This window comes from Poecilia reticulata, chromosome 20, assembly GCF_904066995.2.
Source record: "Poecilia reticulata chromosome 20, P_reticulata-male-v2, whole genome shotgun sequence".
Classification (NCBI taxonomy): Eukaryota; Metazoa; Chordata; class Actinopteri; order Cyprinodontiformes; family Poeciliidae; genus Poecilia; species Poecilia reticulata.
The window spans coordinates 13874192-13895668 of record NC_088849.1 but is presented as its reverse complement, the minus strand read 5'-3'; the positions used below and the strand labels follow the sequence as shown (position 1 = coordinate 13895668).

Here is a 21477-nt window from a genome sequence, read left to right as displayed (position 1 = left end):
CAACAGAGCACAACTTCATGATGGGATGGTTAAAACAAATGTTTCGAATTGAATAAGCACTGGAATTTGTCATTGTAAAAGGCTCTGCAATTCTCAACAGTTTTATGCTCAATTACCCAACAACACACAGGAACTGCAACAGATGAAGAGCAAGTGAAAGTGCATCTGTGTGTGATTGAGAGGGGGCATCCGAGGTAGAGATCGCATCGTGAGCGACCCCTCTGAATCGAGAGGTCAACTCCGCAAGCATTCCTAAATGCTGTGCAATCAGGACTGTTATGACATGCTGCTCCTCTGGGACAGGCTGCTCCTGAGATGGAAGAGCTTTTAGTTAACACTGGCTGCTTAGCCTGCCCTACTTCTCACTGGCTCCGTCCCAGGGCTCGCCTGTGGACTTGCATGAGTTTATATGTGTTTGCCTGGCCTACTTCTGCCCAGGACAGCTGCAGGCATCTTAATAAATAGAACACATAACTATGAGAGCTGAAAGAAGAACTAATACCAAGAGACGGAGGCGCTGAAGGACAGAGGGGTTTTCTGTTAAAGGTTTGTGTTACATTTGTGTTAATATACAGACTCTGGCTGATTTTGTTAAAAGTTAAGTGACAGAGAAACACAAAGTAGTCAATTAATTAGTGGAAGGAAAAGGTTTTCAAAAGGATGGTGCGCAACATCATCAACAACAACTCCGAAAGGGGAGTGAGAGGGGGGTTATTCGCTACCAGATTTGACATCCAGCGACTCTAAAGATTTCACACGTTCTTCTTTGCCAAACAGTGAAGATTGGATGCATAGCATATCTAATTATCAAATAAAAGCTCTTAATTAAATTTGGGCCTGAACTTTGACTGGGCCATTTTAACACATGCATATGCACTGATCTATGCCATTCCGGTATTGGTTTACATGTATTTTAAGATCATGCTGTCCTGATGAAACCTAAACCTCCACCAAAGTCCCTCGTCTTCTAGCGGATTTTCTTCCAGGATTGTCCTGGAAAAACTGTATAAGATTACAATAATAATGTCATAATATTAAGAGGATAAATAATTAATTTTATGAGGACTCCAACACACAACAACAAAAAAAGTTAAAAGGTGGAATTTTGAGAAAGTTATACTTTCACATCAGCATCAAATTATTACCAGTAGCAGGACTTTAAAAAGATTGCGCAAACAGCTGTCTGTTTCAAATAAAGATCTACATGAAATAAACTGGTTATGTCGGATCCTGATAACTTAGTTTGTTTATAATTAAAATCACTGTTTTTTGTAATCTTAACACGTTTATTCGGGTAAAATTGTGACCATACTCAGAGTTAAAAAAGAAAAAATCTCATAGCCTTGCCAATATACACATTATTTCTACATATTACAGTATGTGGTCATTTGTGTTGATCTGTTACTTAAAAAAAAAAAAAAACACAATGAAGGTTTGTGGTCATAATGTGATGACATCTGAAAAAGAGGGGTTGCTTTCGCAAGGAAACTTCGACCTCACTGGGAAAATATGATTTTGCACAAAACGATGACGCAAAATCATATTTCGCATACTTTAAAAGGATCCAATGAAACAACAAGCTTGTGGAAAAACGGATATCGGCTTTTGAATTCAAGCGTAATGAAAGTCCTGGCTCCCAATCTGCATATTTATGTTGGCAGAAGCGTTTTCAAGTCTCTTAATCACAGAAAGTCGTAAAACAAGCCTCTGCATGCAGACGTGTGCTTATTTTTCTTTGAGTGCCCTAAATCTCCTCACCGCATCAAAGTTTTATCTTATCAAGGCCATTATTTGATGGCTATACATGCTGAGCTTGTGTGCACGCACAAGTGCGCACACACAGCGGCTGTATACGATCTGTGACTGAAAGCTTCCAGAATGGGGTTTGTGTGTGTGTGTGTGTGTGTGTGTGCGGGGGTGTGCGTGCGCGTCTTTTCTCTCCGGATGAGTTACGATCAGGCAGCCAGACACATGGAAGTCTGGCTGCCTGATCGTAATTCACACTCGAGCACGGAGAGATATGAACATGTTTCCACGAAAACACGAACAACCGTGCGATGCTACATACAGCGCATACATAGAGCACATGCTGGCATGCGTGAGTGTGCGTGCACACCTGGTGGTGAGCCGGGCTCCCAGTGATAAACTGTGGAACGCTATCTGCTATGAGTATGACTGATGAATGTAGTAAAGTCAGCCATGGAAAAAAAAAAAAAATGCCTTTCCAGACGGGTAATCTCCAATAAATTCTCCAGACTTTAACATAAAACGAGAAAGGGGCATAGATGTATGAGGGAGAAAAAGAAAAAGATGACAATACAACAATTTGGTAACAAAAGATTTATACTGGAAAGTTTGGAGATGCTGTACATGAGTGAGTTAGGTGAGAAAGCATGGAGTGTTTGTTTATATGTGACTGCCTCAAGTTCTCCTTTGGACAGGAGGCTGAGATACGTGACGTAATCATGATGAACAGTGGGCACTTAGCTCCAATCATCTGCTGCAAACTGTCAAAAGTTCAGCTGAAATAAGTTGACCTTCTCTAAAACATTTTTTATTTTAAGTTAAATGGTGTTAATTAAAATTTGGACAAAAGAAATTCCCTGTATACAATATAACACAAACTTTGATTTCTTGGTAATAAAACCGAAATAATATTATATTAATTTTCCATTTGTGTCCTTTCTAGGAGATTCCCCTTTGTTTTGCTCTTAGGAATAATATCTATTAAAATGTTCCGGTAAAGTTTCAAAAGAATTAGTATTAAATTCTCCACCAAAAGACAAGAAGATAATTCTTCAGTTAATCCTATTTGGTTCATCATTGCTAAAAATGGTGGTGGAAGAATAATGTTGCGGAGATGTTTTAATATCAATAGTACTAGTCAATTTAAGAAAAATTTAGAATTTAAATTCACCTCTTTCCCTTCAATGAAGATTTAAACTCATCTCCAGCACACTGGTCAATCTAAACGGGCTCGGGAACAGATAAAGCAGGTTAACTTTATGCTTGTAGATCAGATAAAATGTTGTTTATCTTTCATTCCATCAATCACATCAATTAGTAAATACTGACTAATTTACTTATATATATATTTTTACCTTGTAATTATTTTCTACATCTTCTAAATTCCACTGCAAAGAACATCGAATACTAGAGTTTACATGTAAATAAATCTTGTTTTGTAAATTTTATTGATATTTTTTTTTCCTAACAAACTCTGATTTTCTCCACTTCATTCTCTCTCCTCTTGATTTCTGATGAAAACAGAACGCTAAACATGATGAGGTCAAGAAATGACTGAAAGCTGGCAGGTCACCAAAAATCCCCTGTGGGTTCTACGATCCTGGTGGCTTTTTTTAAATTTTTTTTGACAAAACAGTCAATATATCTGACCACTTTGAGGATTTTCCACCAACTCTTAACTGAAGGCAGGAAACAAAGTTGACTGACCCGTCAGCGCCTACACAGGATCATTTCATTTGTAATGATTTGGCGGAAACCGAAATAACGAGCGTCTTAAAGACAAGCAGCCCATTCTCAAATGCCAGCCGGCCTGTTTTGAGTGCATCTGTGAGCGGATGCATTCTAAACAGGCCCGACTAATCATCCCTGGTCCCATCACAAAAACACAGCCTCTAATCCACTTCCTTTGGAGACAAAGAAGCAGGAGAGTTATGCAAGGCCTGCAATTGATCGGCGGCACTAATGTGGAGCGACCTCTGACATCTGGCTTCTAAAGCTGGATGGCTCATCTTCCAATGGTCCTCTTCATTCAAGCAAATGTAAACATGCACAAACAAACAAACAAAAAAAACCCACAGTCACTGTTTATGAAGCTTGGCAAAATCTATGTTACATAAACAATTATGTAGGTCAACACCCGAAATTTAAAATCAGAAATGAAATGTTGGGGAGCAGCGAGAGAAGCCCACACAGATCCTGAAGATGAAGTTTCACAACGCTGTAAGAGTATCTTCTAAAACAAACACTGAACCGGAGGGCTGTTGCATTATTTGCTTGCTTAAACACGAGGATTTCACAACAACGTGCAGCTAGTAGGAAATAACATTGACTTCATCGTTGTGAAGCGTCTGCTGAGAGAATCTGGCAAAGATCAATTAGGCTCCAAAATAAGCCACTTCATTGGAGTCAAGAGGTTTCGAGTGGACTGTTGATATTCTCTGGACTTCCAGGAATAGCAGGATGTGGAGGCCAAACAAAGGTGCTCCTCCTGATCTTTATAAAAACGAGATCCTCAGTTCGAAATAAACTCGGCTGCGTTCTCATGACGTCTCGTTTCAAAAGAGATTTGTTCCGGTTTTAATTGCGAGTGCGAGCTGCACAGGTTTAACAAATTGCTTTTTGGGAAACGGTTTTCAACAGGAACATCGTTAGTCGTATGCACTGTCCCGTAAAATATCCCCCTGTAAATAAAGTATGTTAGCAGAGAAACATTAAATGATATTTAAGTTAGTATTTGCTGCGTGATTTCAAGACGAACAGTACATTTTCTGTACTATCTTCCTGACGTAGTGTCGTAATAGTGTTTTGGGGTAGATGCTGCTGGCAAAACCCAAACATCCATGAAGATTCAGTCAAAGACAACAGCACAAATTTGTGTTTTTATGTTTCCTCCCTCTCACAGAATAGTCATGGGAACGCTTCGAAACTTGTCTTGTGACAAGAGCTCATTGAGTGCAGAACGTCTTAAAACTAGAGGAAAAATGCAGGCCTAGAGATTTTCTGAGAAACTTGCGTGAGGATATAATGAAAAGTATTGTTTCAGATTCCAAACAAAGTGCCAGGGTGAACACACCCTCCGTCTCTACGTGCCGAGCCTGCGGTGGCACACAACCGCCACTGCTGCCAAATGTCGGGAATTCAATGAAATATGATCAATACTATCAAAATACACGAGAACAAAGGCGAGGAAAAGCGATTATGCTGCATATTCAAATTAGCAAAAAAAAAAATGCAGCGCTGGCACTTGAGGGTATTTGATTTAAAGGTTCGCAAATGAGCTTGATTGCGGCGCAAAAACATCACTGCCGAGTTTTGCTAAACGCACGCAGACGCAGGCATGCGCATCAACACGCACACGGAGGGCCACCATGTGAGCAGAGACTGTGCGCCGAGCCAGCAGAGCATTAGCAGTCTGATTTATACCACAGACAAAACTTGTTTTCGAAGATTGCTCTTCACACAAATATGCCGCAGACTGCAGCTGGAAGCCATCACCGGGGGCCGCAGAAATAAAGCGTGGTGGGATTAGCCACCCCAAAATGTATTTTCTAAAGCAAATCCCAGAGTAAACAGAGAGCGGAGGAATGAAATGATGACACGGAGATTGGAAACAAACTGTTGGTCTTTGGGCGCTTGCAGCAGATCATGCATTTGATCTCGATAAGAGAGAGAGAGAGAGACGAGAGAGTGAGCAGTGGAGATCAGGGAGGGAGAACAGAAGGTGGAAAAGAGAAAAAAAAAAAAAAGGGTGTGTTTTGTGTAAGCTCAGAAACTGCCAGGCAGTGTACTAGGTGTAGTCGGCGCCGCTTGATGTGGTTTTTCTACACGGCCAAAGGAGGAAGCGGGGAGAGGGAAGGACAAACAGTGTGAAAGTGTGAGAAATCCTGGGAACTGGAGTGAATGGATATCAACACCCGCCACCCGGCAAGGATAGTGTTTTCATTAACATGGGATTTCCAACATCAAGTTCTGATTTCAGTGCAGCAAAGAGTACATCCCCGCTTTGCCTCTAAATCCGTCTCCAACGTTAAGCTCACCACGACCCCGCTGAAAGAATCTCGGCTGATTAGCATCTCGGATTTGTTGTTTTGGATGGAGAGAGGTTATAAAACAGAGGATTTATCTCTTTAAACACGACTTGGAATGTCGAATAAAGCAGGTTGACCTATTCACTCCAACTCTCGAGAAACATTGAAGGGTTTCTTCTCCACCCTCAGTCTTCAAATATTCTGTGCCACTGAATTTTTAATATTACCTCAGTTTTTAGAGTAAAAGTTCTAATGTCCAATGTCGATAATAAAACCCGACAGGCTGGTCAAAATGAAACAATAAACAAAGCGGTTCTTGTCATATTTTCCACGGCAGTGCAGGAACAGCATCAGGAGTGGCGTAACCTCTGAGTGGGGCTACAAAGGTGTCACATCTGCTGCTGCTGCCAGTTACCAGGGAATATGGCTTATGGAAAAGGGCGCATGCTGTTCACTCACTTAGTTATAAATGCAACAAAGCCAGTTTATTTTACAACATATAGAAAAAGCATGCAACTAGATGTAATTCACATCATCTGTGAATTACTGTGAAACCAAATTTTTACTCTATAAAAAGAAAGAAAGAAAGAAAGAAAGAAAGAAAGAAAGAAAGAAAGAAAGAAAGAAAGAAAGAAAGAAAGAAAGAAAGAAAGAAAGAAAGAAAGAAAGAAAGAAAGAAAAACTTTTCTTTCTTATTTTCTGACCTTAAATCATATTAGACTTTTTTTTTTTTCCTTTTTCAACACAGTTACAGCGACTAAAATAATTTTTCTTGGTAAATGCCAGAATAATGAGCTATAATTTTTATTTTATATTCTCATGCTAAGTTTAGTATGCTTTAGATTATTTGGGGAAGCACAGGTGATGACATCGTGGCTACGTCAACTTCTGACTCACAACGTCTCAGTTAAAACGAGGCACACCCGCCACCCAGCAAGGATAGTGTTTTCATTGGGTGGGTATTTTAACGCAACACCTCAAACACACCGCTTCCTTCTGTGGCGATTATAGGTAAAATGCAAAGAAACCAGGGCAAGAAAGCAGGGAGGGAATTGTGGACCTTAACTTCTTGAAAAATGTGGCTCACTCCTAACACAATTTCCACAAACATGACGATGCCATTAAAAACTCTATGGCTGTGTCCAACCGAGACACAAAAGAATGTGTTTTTAGAGTGAAATGTGCATTATTCACCCCAAAAATGTGAAGCTGTGTGTATCTGTCTCCAGAGAAATGAGTGCTGAAGTAACACAGCCTGGAAGGCCGCTCAGAGAGGAAGAGGGTTTTACTCTAAAAGCAACATAAAGAGCCACGGTTGTTGGGGAAGAAACTAAAACTCAACAATGTCAATATTTATCTTCAGAGGAAAACTTGGGATGATCATGTTATATTTAGAGTAAAAATGTAGGAAACTTGAAGGGTTAGGGTTAGAGTAATTTATGATTTACGACAGATAAATCTACAGCAACAAAAATGGCCATAAAGCAAAACCTAAAAAAATAAAAATAAAAAAGACGAGGAACTACAGGAAACAAGGAGATTTTTGTCCTAAGTGTCTTTGACTTTCAGCTTTTTTTTCCCCTTTTTTGTCTCTGTCCTACTTTCACGCTCTCACATATCCACTGTGCCAACAACACAGCGACCAAATTATTAGGACAAACAAAAACTCTGGAACAGGTGCCAACATCTATGCTCTGAGCTACCACCAGAAAAATGCTGTTGCTTAGCTGCTCCGAGTTTCCCCCCCTGTGGCTGTTTTCCAATTAGATAAAAAAAAAAGGCTTAGCAGGTAGACTTGAGCTTTTGTCTCCTGAGAACGCCCTCGGTGCTGGCCAAGTTTCCTTAATTCATTGTACTGTAGTCACTGTAATCTGCACACTTGGATAACATAATGACATTACAAGATTTCTAATCCAACAATGACAGCATTATCGAATTTCAAACAAAACAAAACAAAAAGAAGAATCGATTAGTAGACCGTGCAAATAGAAAGGCACTTTAACACAGAGAATCAAGCGATGGGATTTTGGTTAAATATTAAAAATCAGTGATGACCAGCGACAGTATAAAGCTTAGAGGGTTTGCTCAACACAGCTCTGTAAGCAAGCAGAGGTTTTCATTACAAACCCAGAAGATATGAAACATCCTCTCAAAGGAACACACATTGTCAGCATGTCTCAATTACAGCCTGAATTCTTTGCTTAAGAAACACGAGGGGATCAGCACGTAAACCGATGCTTGTTTGTGTTTTTACTCCCAGAAATGTCTGCAAGCATTTACAGGAAAAAAAAGAGCACACAACTATGTAATATGTTACAGTAAATATGTTTAGGAAACTACAAGAACGCCAACTTTACAGGCAAGCTTTTGCCCGGCTCATCCGTTTCCACTAAACAGGACCTGCTGTTTGAGTGAGTGTGTGTGTGTGTGTGATTGGACAGGCGGCAGAGCTCTCTCAGGTTACATCCACACAGGAAGGCTAAGAGCAATAACAAAGGCCTTTCAAAGGAACCCTCAGCAGGTTAAGATAAAATGTTTTAGCTCAAACTGATAAAAAGCATCTGCGGCTTAAATGAGCAGGCGCTGGTATCAGCGCGCAGGTATGTACAGATTGAAACAGACAACGGATTCTCTACCCCCCCGAGTGGAAAACACACACACACACGCGCACACAGACCTGGGAGAGGGTGTGTGAATGTGTCTGGTTTGGTACCGACAGACCCACCTGTGAAGCTGGTGCTTTCTCTCCAGGTCTGCTAATGAGAACTGATTGTGCTTTCAGCCTATTACATGATGTTCCAAACACACCGACACTTCAACAACAAACAATCATAAAATACTGCAAACTTATTATTTACCGCACATCTGCTAAATCACAGAATTACATTCATCTGGTTAACTATTTTTTTCGTCGAGATTTAATTTTTATTTTTTTAAGGTAAACACAATCCAAAGCTCACTGTTGGATATGGCAAAGAATGCACTTTTGCAATTATTTGAGATCCGCCAATCAATTCGCCAGAAAGGAATCGGCCAGTGTCACCTTGAACGGTTCTGGCCAGGGATTGACAGGTTAAATGGCTCGTAATCAGATTTGTTTCATCTCACTTTCACTTTCTTTCCCTCTCCCATGTAGAACTGGCGATCTATAAACATGTCAACCAACAGCTCTGCTACGCTTGCCAACTTAAAAACAAAGCAGATATGGATCTAGAAGACCTTTTGATGCATAAAGGTGATAATACTGTCATGCCTTCATTTTCTAGCACCTCTATCAAAGAACCTGCAGCGTTTTACTTCTCTTTCAAGATTACATGTCTTAAAAAAACAAAACAAAATTATAATCAGTCAAGATCTGAATTGGTAGTTCTGACTTCAAAGAAACACAAATCTGCATTACGGATGAAAAGCCCATTGGTGCATTTCTAAATAACATATTATTTTACTTTAAAAACAGCTGAGCCAACGAAAGCACGGGGTGCTTTTACACTTGTTTAACTTTGCAAACTCTGACTCTCATATTTATGACGTGCAGGTTTCATTTCTCATGCAGAGTTAGACATTTTGTTTTATTTTAGCGGTCTCCTCTGTGGTCTGCGCTCGGATAAAATGGCTGCTTCGCTCAAACAAGGGCCGGAGTCTACCGCAGTTTAACTAGTATCGCGAAGTAGTTGTGTCTTTTGTATACTTTTATCCTCCCTGAGCACCGCAGCAGCGACACGTAAACTTCAGGGACAGAGATTCAGAGGAGAAACGTAAAAGACGCCTTGGCGCCACATCTCTGGCTCCTACCTGGAAGCCCTGGATGTGAGCCAGGTAGTCCAGCTGCTGTGCCGGCTGCACAGAAACACTGCAGGCCAGGTTCTTCCCCTTTACGGGCAGCGACCCGTCCACTGGAGGTGACTGGCCGTTAAGCAGCAGCTCTCTGGCCATGGTAGCAGTGGGGCTGGGCGAGGAAGACGTGCCGCTGTAATACGGAGAATGTCCTGGGGGCAGAGGGGCAGAGCAGGACCCCGCGTCTTTGGATGCAACGTAATTGACGGACCCTCCGGTGGCGCTGCCGCCGCTGCTGCCGGTGACTGTTGCGCTGCCACTCTGCTTCCTGCTGGCTTCCATCTCCTGGTAGACGTCGGGACTGAGGTGGAGCAGACCCTTCTGGGCTGGAGGAATGAAATTGAATAAGAACAATTGTAAATATAACAACTGCATGGATTGACAACAGTGGTCAAAAGATCTCTACCAAAAGAAAAGGAACAATACCGTGAAAACGTGTACTGTTCACACAGATATAGTACTTTAGACTTTTTTCTTGAAAAATTTGATTTTTCTTTCAAAATTCTTTAGCAACAGCTGTGAAAACCAGGCTATCTGATGGGATATTGCTCATTCGCATTATTACATTGTTTGTCTATATTTTATTTGACCGCAGAAGAGATTAAAAAACGCATGCTGGCTTCAAGATAGCATAGGACGTCTGAGACAAGACAATAAAGACAAATAAAAATGTTATATTTTAAGAAATTCCACTTATTACTCTGTAAATAAAACCCCACTTTTGTGTCTACCAGCCTTATTGAGTTGACTCATTTACCAACCAAGTGATTTTCCAATCCTTTCCAGAACAAATACATAACCTGTATACCACTGAGATTTTGATTGCTGGCTGTTTGTTCCAGAGCATCGCTCATTTATTCTGTCTGCAATCCTAAGTGCAGAAGGAAACTGGACTTCTACTTAGGATCGTCCTGCTGTGGATGACTGAGAATCAGCACCAACATTCAGTGTGCCGTGAAACACGAGTCGTCAAAGCGAATCCAACACTTCACTGCTTTGCTTCTGTTTGACTTTATAATAACAATCTAAATATTTCTTGACTTGCTGTTGTACAGAATTACTCAATAAGATGGCAAACTTGGTTCTTGTAGCTTTTATTGTTCCGAATGTGTTGAAGTCACGTCTAAACAGAATCCTCAGTCGCTCGGCCGTAAACAGACCCACAGCTACTCAGCTAGCGCTGTGAAAAACGTTTGCATCTAGAAAAAACGTCTTAGATCTGCTAACAACGTGGGTGGAAGCTAAATATAGATCTTTCAAGTCACACTTTGTGATCAAAAATGCTCAAAAAATATTATGTTCTTATATTCTGTGCGTATTTTGTCCAAAATAAAAAAACAAAATATAAGAACAATAGGCTTAGAATCTAAAAGTAAAAAATGTAAATGTAAAAATGTAAAAAATGAGGTCAGAAAATGGCCTTATTTTGATTTTAGATTGTGCATAATTTAAAAAGACTGGACAAAAGGTTGGACAAAAACTGCATTTTACTGCGTCAATCAAAAAGAGAATGTCATAACATAAATGAATAATAACTTTTTAAAAAACAGGATTTAGAAATAAAGCCCATGGACACCTCGGAAAAAGTCGGCTGCCTTTTGAGATAAAATTACTTGGACTTATCACTAAAAAGTCTTTTTGTTGAACTTAATTTGTTTTAGGGTAATCAAAGTAAAAGGGGCACACATTTTAGATTCTCATTCCTAACACAGCTGACATTCTGGTATTACATCAGCAGCTCTAAGCTCCATTAATGTATCTTTAGACTTTTACATCAGGTTGACTGCTAAAGCCTCTTTCTCTCTCACTCTCAAACACAAACAGAGACAGAAACGGAGCGTCCACCGATATCAACAGGCCGTCAGTGACTTCATCCCTGATGAGAAACAGCAGTATCAGCTGTCCCACTTTCAACACTCCGTCAATCGCGGAGACCCAACAAAACCTTGATGAATTCTTCTTAAGAAACATTCAGAGCCATTCAGATCCAGGAAATTCAAGCCCTTTACTGTCTGCAAAGCTTTCCGTTAAATAGAAGCTCTGTCACAACTCGCCAAACTAAAGGAGTTTTCTTTATCCAGTTTGGAAACTATTTTACGTTGGTTAGTGATAACACTGTCAAGGGATAGTCATGAAAGACTGAAGGAGGACACAACCCAGAGTTCAACGCTTCCGCCGAAGCTGTGAGCTCGAAAAACAAACATGTGAGGCATGTCAAAGGCAGAAGACAGCAGACAAGGATGAGCTTGTGAGGCAGTTACGATAAAAGAGGATGTGAGGATGAGTGGATGCTAAAACCCCGCAAGGAGCCCATCCAAGGTCAGCAGAGACAGGAAGACCAGCTGTCTTTGAGTCTGCGTGTCTGTCTGAGGGCTTGTTTCTGCGTGTGCGCGTGCGTGTGTGTGTGTGTGAGTGTGTGTGGAGTAACAGCTGGGAGAAAGTGCTGGAGCGAGCGCCATGACTGACGGGCCACTTCCTGTTTCAGTTAACATTTACCATCCACCGCACAACGGCGGAGATTTGCACACTTGTAGTAAACTCATGTCTAAGGTTTCTGGGAACGCGCTGACAGCGATTCCCATTCCGAGCACAAAGAGAGGCTGGCTCTCGTTCCGAAATAAAAAAAAAAAGAAGAAAACGAAATCCAAGGCTTATTACTCATGCTACAACAAACTGCCCCATCGCCAACCGTGACACGATTTCGAGGATGTTTCTCCCTCCTTTCCCAGGTCATGTTCATGGCTGGAATTTAAATTCGAGCGAAAGCTGCACGATGGATGCGGCGGGATAAAATAACAGAAGTTATCCAGCATGACATCAGAATACCGACGGAGGAGTGTGCAATGTGAGGACGACTGCATGTGACTGAGTACTCGGAGCTGATGTCAGATGGTGAGCGTGAGAAGCAAGACAAAGAAACACAGCCAGAGCGAGCGAATAAGCAAGAGTGACGGAGTTTATTTTTGCGTGATGTTGAGACAGCGGTTGTGAAATTGTGTACACGAAGCAAGAGCGAGTTAGGGAAAGTGGGGTTGGAGGGAGGGGTGGAGGGGGTGAACAAGCCAAGGCTGAGAAGAGGAGAGGGGGATAAAAGAGCAAGAGAGAGAGAGAGAGAGAGAGCTGTGTTGTTCCTGAGGGGGTCCCACCCAGACTCAGTGTCCGGTGGGCCAGGGGAGTGCTGGAGGGAAGCCAGAGCCGAGCATGAGACTGATCGAAAACAGATAGGGCCGGAGCCCGCCGCTATAAATCACCAGTGTGGAGCAAGACCTTTACATAGTTCACGCATGCACACAACGCACACAAACACACATACGGGCGGCAGGAAATGAATTGTGGCAACTCAAGTGAAAAGCCCTGCTGCAGCACCCATGGGAATAAAAGGGAGAAAAATCACTCTTCTGACTTCGTTTTCTTCTGCTTTCTTTTTACGCTCCCTTCCTGTCTCTAAGCCACCCTGTTTGCTGGAGCTGCGTCTTCCGCGGATCACGCAGGGGCAAAGGACAGACACACACGCACGTACGCACACACACAGTCTGGAATAAAGGTTGTGAGTGGCCGCGATGTGTGTGTGCGTGTGTGTGCGTGCGTGCATGTGCGTGTGTGTGTGTGTGAGAAAGCACTGAAGATACAACAGTAAATGAGCCGCTCATGACACATTCACTGTTCCCCCCTCCCACTAAATTAGAGGAGAGGAGTTGTGGATGCACTCCATAAATCTTGCGGTGTCTCTCATGGTGAGACACTGTGGTGGTAGCATCATGCTGTGGGGATGCTGTTGTTTTGGTTGGAGTTTCTATCTTGGAATTGGGTATATTTTGCAGCCCTAGCGGAGCAACAAAAGGTGCCCCTGCAAATGACTGATTCAAGATAAATGTACGACACATGTTTTGGCTTTTTAATAGTAAAGAAAATAGAAAAGCAATAAATTCAAATTATTAGTTGCAATGACAAAATCTGAAAAGTATAGGGTGTTGCAAGGCAATGTATATTTGCAGAAGTCCTTTATTTATAACTGCTACATTAAAAAGCACAGACTATCAAAAGTCAGGATTTCTATATATGTTAACTCTTATTGCATTTCTTTGCAAATATTGAAAAAAAAAAAAGATTAAAGAAAATCTGATTATATCAATGCTGATCCAGGGTAGTAAAATTCCCATTACATGAGGTTTCATTGCGGGTTCTCTACAACGACTATGGCGCTACAATGGTTTATTGCCTTTCTGCTGCTAAGTTTGTGTTTTGCTAGTTTCATTATGATCACTTTTTCAAAGTTAATCAGCCTTAAAATTGTATTATTAGCCCAGTTTGTTCTGCAAGATTTTCTAATGGGCACTATTGTTTATGCCTGGGAAAACCAAATTAATGACGATGGCAAAGATATTTCACCATGTTTCCACTGCAATAATGAACCAGAAATAGACTGGAGGGGGGAAAAAAATTAGTCTAACAACTGAGCTGTTGCTGTCAGGGATGATTAAGTCAGAAAATAATAGTGAAAATGAAAATAATTCGCACAGACTTGACTCCCAGATTCACATTTCCAAGCGTACCTACTTGTAGAGGGCCCAGCAGTTTTGACCAATTGCTGAGCCGGAGCTCAAAAACACTGTGCTAACACAGTGCCAAGAAGATAAGAAATCAGCAATGACTTTAGAGAAGCAGCTATGGCTGAAGTTTCTAAACGATTTGAAGCTCGACATTTTACTGCGAGCAAGATTACCCACAAGCAAAGACACTTTTTTAAGACAGTTTGCAGTCAACACATACAGGAAGATCTGCTCAACGACCTGAAGAGAGCTGAGACCATAGTCCTAAAGGTTACCATAGTAACACACTACATAGCCATTGATTAAAATCCTGCAGTGTGCAGGACGACTGCATTGTACTGAGGGCAGCATCATGAGATTTTGTGCATCGACTTCCTTCCTTCAGAGAGAGCACTGAAGATGAGTCGTGGCACGGTCGTTCAGCACGACAACGACCTGAAACGCACAGCATGGGGTCCCCCAAAAAGTGGCTCCGTAAGAAGCATTTCAAGGTCCAGAAGTGGCCAAGTAAGTCTCCAGATCTGAAGCCAGTAGAAAATCTTTGGAGGAAAGCTTATTTTTAGAGGAATGAAAACATGTAGCTCACTTCCTTCAGCTGTTATAAATGTAACAAATGATGCAGCTTTTAAAAGAGCCCCGCTAAAGTATTTTAGTACATAGTGTTATAATAGTGAAAATGTGTTATGTTTTCAATATAACTTCATTATTTTATTACATAAAGTGCTATAATAGTGCATTTATGAAATCATATGTTATGTTTCTAATATTATGTTAGGTGTCTTTAACTGTTATTGTAGCAAATATATATATATATATATATATATATATATATATATATATATATATATATATATATATATATATATATATTATGATGTGGACCCCAGGAAGAGTAGCCGTTGTTATGGGGATCCAGATAAACAAGCAAACCTGAAACTCTGTTGGCTATCATCAAATACTTATTTCATGCAACAAAATGAATTATTTAAAAATATACAATGTGGATTTATGGATTTTATATTAGATTCTGTCTCTCATATTTGAGATGTACCTATGATGAAAATTACAAACCTCTTCATTCTTTGTAAGTGTGAATACCTGAGAAATTGGTGGTGTATCAAATACTTATTTCCCACTGCTTAATGTGCACTTTGCTACTGCCAAAGCTACATTACTGTTATCAATAAAGAGTATTTACATTTGTTAAGAAATGCACCTATTAATCCAATTTTTGGCATTTGGGTGCAAAAGCTGTAAAGTCCCCTTCTCAGCCAAGTCTGTTACAACACTTTTTAACCAAAACGTGTTCGACCAATCAGCACAGAGGACGAAATCAGAAACATCTTCCATTCACCAACTGCAAGCACACACTGGAAACCGAGACCAGCCGTATTTGTTTGAATGAGTTGTAAATGGTGTTTATGCAAAAACATTATCCAGACATTAGAGTCATGTGAGAGTTGTGCGGATCGGGCGCTTTTAAGAGCTGATTAGCAGATAGTTAAGCCTCATGCACGGCGCGCAAGATAAACCGAGAATGGCAGCGGACCAGCGGTGGATTCAATGCCAACAGCAGAAACGATCTCCAAATAAGGAAGACATTTCCCCAGGGAGCTCTACTTTGGAAGTATTGGGCAACTCCTGCATCCTGAGTTACCATAGAAACCACAAACACTGAAACACTTCATCCGAGAGCATAATTATCAATCTGTAAACATGAAGATGATGCATCTTTCACAAGATTGGACTAAATTAAGGCATGAGGGTGGTATGGGGAGAGGTTCATGTTCTCATCCAAATTCTGTATTTCAAGTCTAAAAAAAATAGAATCAATGTGTAGAATTGTTTTTAAGAGTCTGTAAGATAAAATAAATTCTATTCTCAAAGGTAATATTGCATGTACTATGTCAAAGGACAGCAGAAAGCTTACATTTGACCAACGTGTTTTCAGCCTCTCAGCTTCTTTCTAAGCTCCTGGCATTAACTTTGTTGGTTTCATAGTAAAAATGTCATGACCTTTTATCAGCTGGGGACATCACAACCTATCAGACTCAGTGCATAGCAGGCTAATTTAGGACGCTGGGTAATGTAGGACACTGACTATTTTTGTATAAAGTGTTTCACCTTCAACAAATCTGACATTCTCCACTAGATAATGCCCAGCTTGGAGTTTAAAACAACAAAAACATGAAATGGGAAACCAAGAAATAAAATGATAGGTTTTTAAATGATATTTTCATAACAACATAGAGATGAGGGCGGGGTGGAAAACAGCCGTTAAGAATATTTGAGTCCAACTCTCCTCAAATTATACAATTTTACTCTGGGACTTTACATACCTAAGTAAATTATAACATTATTGAATTATTTTGTGAAAAATAAATAAATAAATAAATAAATAAATAAATAAATAAATAATCTAAATACATTTATTTCAATAATGTTTGTCTTATATTGCGTCTGTGTTACTTTATCAACTGCAAGCTAATGTTTTAGCTAAACTTAATGTGAAAAAGCTGAAGTTATGAAGACATTAGCTCACCTAGATTTGTAAATATTGCATAACGTAAGTTGCTTATTAAAGCAAATCAAAAACATACTGACAACAATGATATCTGCATACCGTTACACCCTTAATGTTTACCGTTTACTGCTGATGGCCCCCCGTTCTACTAATCGGAGGAAGTTAATCTGGTGCTAAGGCTACAAGCATAACATTAAATCAAGATGTCTATGGGAATGGTTTGTTTTTATTATTTTAAAAAACATACAGGGGCGTAGACTTTTAATTTAAGAACAAGATTATTATCACCCCTGGCTGTTTTGTTGCTCTCCCACAAATCTCAACTCATCCAAAATAAAGTCTTGCTTATTTACAAAGATGATCTGATTCACTGATCAGATAAAATGCTCCTTTTTGGAAGAAGGAGAAGAAGAAAAAAAATCAATTAATGTTAGGATATTTTTACAATTATTCTAAAAATAATGCAGCTCTAGAGTATTACCAGGTAGCTCTAAAATAAATTACATAACACCAGTGCCTCCATATGTTTTAATCTAGTACTGAAATAAAATTTCTACCACGTATCAAACCTTTATTGGTAATGCTGCACCCTAAGGTAGCTATTTTAATATCCTGTGTAATTCCAAATCAATCATTTGCTTTGAATATGCAGGCTTACTGAAATGTGTGGTCCAGAACTGGAGGCAGAGTCTTCAATACCATTGATCAAATGTTAGTGTTTTCTTTTGTTTTTTTTCACTCAGTAACCATATGTGCTTATAACTTCAACATGCCTTAATTTTCTTTAGTATATTTTTAACTTCTATCGACCGTCTTATTAAGGTTTTTATCACCATTTATGAACGGATTATAAAAGTTTTAAAGTTTTTGCGTCTGGTTTTACTGCTTGTGTCATGTAGAGCTTCAGGTATGTTGTTGCTTGAGCGGTGCTTTATGAGAAACAGTTGAGCTGATTCTCAGAGAGTAAGCCTCAATACCCGGACGGATAAAAATGTGCATTTTGGTCCTGATGATGACTAATAGAATTCAGTCAGGATTTTTATTTTTATTTTTTATAAAATGTGTAAAACAAAGTGACCACAGCTTTAAGATTCAAAGTGTGGTTAGAAGGTCGCGTTACTCCAAAAGCTCAATCTAAATACTGGCTACTACTGATAAATAAGCATGTTATGTACACTATGTTTTCACCCAATCTGGTGTATATGACTTTGTTTTATGGCTACAGGTATAGAGAGTTAATCATCTAGAAAAGCAGACTGCTTGTGCAAACATTTACAAACAAATAGGCCGGCCACTGAATTCTAGACGGGCATCGTATGAGGACGCCACACGTGCAATCAGTCCAGCGTGTCTCCAGAACTGATGCTGTCATAGCAGCAAAGCGATGCCAGACTAATTTTATATGAGTGAGAAAGGCACACAGTCAAAACACATTTGGCAATCTAGTGTACCTAAAATAGAAAAAAAGAAACAGATTCCTTCCCTTTTTTTTTTAGGATGCACCTTATTTCTTTTTTTTTCTTTTTTTTTATGTAGCCAAAACACGGTTCAGCATTCCAGACAAAACAGAATATCTTTAAACAGAACATCCCATGTGATATTCAGGTCAACAGATGTCAAATAGTTTTGGCATAAAATGTTCACAAACAGACAGAAAGAGGAATAAAAGACGCCAAAGGGGAGTTCAAGTCGCTTAAACCCTAAGCCTAAACATTGTAAACCAATGTCCATACATTCTGCCTTAGGTGCATACTACATTAATAACATCCTGTGATTTATCTTTGTCCATAAGAACTCTTATTTTATATCAACATGCTCGTTTTGTGTCCGTTTAGTGGGATGAACAACGTGTGTGTGTATGCGTGTGTGTGTGTGGATCTCTGTGTGCTTGTGTGTTAATCCTGACTGAAAGGCTGCGTTTTTTGCTCAGGAAGGTAGTGGAGGGACTCCCCGGAGGGCCCCCGTGTGTTGGCCCTGTAAGCCCGTGTGAATGAGCCTGAATTCGCAGGCTCCCCACGAGGACGCACGGCCAATTAAGCTGACAGTCAGAGGCCCATTGACCAGTCACAGAGATTAAACGCCGGGCCATCTCGGTGGCTAAAACCACCTGCGAGATCGGAGGGGGTTTTGGAAAGCCTGAGAGGAGGAGGAGAAGGAAATGGTAATAGACACAGGGAGACGTGCCGATACTCACTGTTACTCGTTGCTTCGGTAAAAGGCGCCTTTTGTCCGTTCCAGCCTTTGTTGTCCATCTGTGGAGATGGAGAGAGAAGCAGGGTGGGTGGGGGGGGAGGTAAGAGAGATGTCGATTCTTGAACAGACAGCTTCTTCACGCATGTCAGACAAGTTCCTTCCTACTGTTTGGTCCACAAAGAAACAAACGCTCACAAGATGGGGTGCCTATGGAGACTACTGTCTCTCTAAGCCAGCTACTTATTTAGAGGGTGTGTGTGTGTGCGTGTGTGTGTGTGTCACTGTTTAGCAACTTGAAAAAGGGTTCCTTCTACTGCAGCGGTAAGCCTATCTGCCTGCACAAACACAAACAGCCACAAGTAGGTGTTTGAAACAGAAACAAATTCTTCCTGATGCGTGCAACAGCTGAAGAGATGTCATGGCTGTAAACAAATCCAACCCACTGCCTCTGAGCAGCCCTCCACAGATCCCTCAGTGGGAACGGAGAACAAAAAAAGCTCTCGGGGGACGGAGGGAAAAGATGAGGCAAGATGGAGGGTGATCACAGCAGAGATGAGCTCTTCTACAAAAGCTACAGGCCTCAAGGGCATCTGAAGACTTGGGGAAAGTAGATCAGCCAACAAATTCCTAGAATGAAGTCTGAGAGATCAGAGGCTATTAAATATATTCTATTTTACTATTATTTATATTATTTAATTTAGAATAGACATTCTTTCAAAAAGAAAACAACATATTTTTGACTTTTTGTAATAAATCGAGTAAAAAAAAATAAAAAATCCAATCAGACATAACATCTGGAAAAAAAGACAGAAAAAACAAAACTGAGAAGCAACACACAGGCTTGATTGGATTTAGACTGGGAGTCTTTTTTTTTTGTTCCTGAAGTTACTATTGAACCATTTTTCAAAATTACAAATTGCATTTCCTTGTTGAAAGAGACGGCAATCATAAGAGGTGCAAGTGGGCGGATAAGCGGAAAGCGTCAAAAGGAAGAGTCCGAGGTTCATCAACAGGATACTGATAAAAGTCGTCCCAATATTCCAGTATGCTTACCTCCTGCTCCAATTCCAGCTCAGTCCCAGATACAGTATGCAGTGCAACATGCGTCTGGTTGTACAGCACAAGCATGGAATTGACTGTAAACCACACTACAAATTACAAATTAAGCACTTAATTTTGAGGAAAAAAAGGTCATGGAACAGTCGTTTTCCCCCTTTTTAAGAAATAGATAGTACCGTAATTATCCCTAAAAAAAAATCCCCTAACCATAAAATAAATCTATGTGAAATATTTAAGTTTGACTTTTGTCAGTTGATCAGAAAGTCTGCAAACTCCAGAGTGTATAGAAAGAGTAATTTGTCACTTCCTGTTTCCCTCGTGCATAAATATAACTTGACAGAGAGACGCAATTCTCTCTAAAATGGGAAAGACAAGAGAGCATGCCATTTGAGTCACGAAGACATTTGTTAATATTTAAAAACTCAGGAAGGAGAAAAAGGAAAATTGCTCCTGAACCCAAGTTGGCTATGTCATTCATCAGGGCAATAGATAAAAAGTGTTTTCTCTGGGCCCATGCTTCTTCCCGAGGTCCTAAAGAATTAGAGCGCATATATTTTTGTTCTCAATGATTTGCTAACAAATTAAATTAATCGGGTCAACGTGAACTGATTGAGTTATTGCAATAAGCTGGGATCCACTGTATGTTCAGAAACCTCCCCTTTTACCACCAAAATTAGTGTTTCATGCAATCTGAACCTTGTTGCTTTATCTCTAATCACATGAGAATGGAAACAGTGATTGTAGATATGCTATGACTGCGTTGCATAAAAGACCTTGCTAGCCATGATTTTCTTTGTCCAACAGATCAACATCAGACAGAATGTTAATTTTCTCTCTTAAACAACAGCATACACACAACCGTGCTTTTTTTAACAGGAGAATACTCCCCCCCCCCTACACACACACACACCTGCTGGTGGCCACAATGTTGCTGTTCTTCTTCGGCGATGTCTGGAGGACAATTAAAATTCAACAGAAAGCTCGGTTACGCAACATAACCTCTATCAGATTCTGTTCTCTCAAGCTTAAAAACCGACGAGCCGCATAAAGATGAGGGTGATCGATGTTCGCTTGCAAAACGCCTGGTTCAGAGGAGCTGAAGGTGTTATGTAATGAGGTTAGCAGCACTGAGACCAGCGATAAATCAGGGGAGTAGACTCAGTGTTGGTATGTCTACACTTCACTGAAGAAATAAGACCTAATAAAAATGTTTACAGCTCAAATGTGGTTTGAAATAAATCTGATATCTCTTTGTATATACTTGAGTCTTTGATGGAATTTAAACAAGAGTTACTACATGTTATTAATGTGAAGATGTTATACTGTTGCAGATTGAAATGTCAAGAGTTTCCAGACCATTTTTTTTATTTTATTTTTTTTTACATTTTCATAAGAACTTTTTGGCAGATAATATTTCTACAGAGATAAACACATTATCTGCAAAAGAGGATGGACAAAATGCTAGTTGAAGTGGGAAAATCCTCAAAACAAATTCCGTAGTTTTCCTGACATTTCCCCAAACAGTGTAGGAGCGTTTCTCGTT

The 21477-nt window shown here is 40.1% G+C and overlaps 1 protein-coding gene across 1 annotated transcript in view; it reads right to left on the bottom strand.

Moving 5' to 3' along the window:
• The window catches only part of stau2 (staufen double-stranded RNA binding protein 2), an 87974-nt gene that overhangs the window by 27778 nt on the left and 38719 nt on the right, over positions 1-21477 (bottom strand). Inside the window, exons 11-12 of the mRNA XM_081601362.1 lie at positions 18877-18934; positions 9567-9934 (exon numbers count right to left, since the gene is read on the bottom strand). Of these exons, the coding sequence (XP_081457488.1) occupies positions 9567-9934; positions 18877-18934 (426 nt within the window). The remainder of the gene's footprint in view (positions 1-9566; positions 9935-18876; positions 18935-21477) is intronic.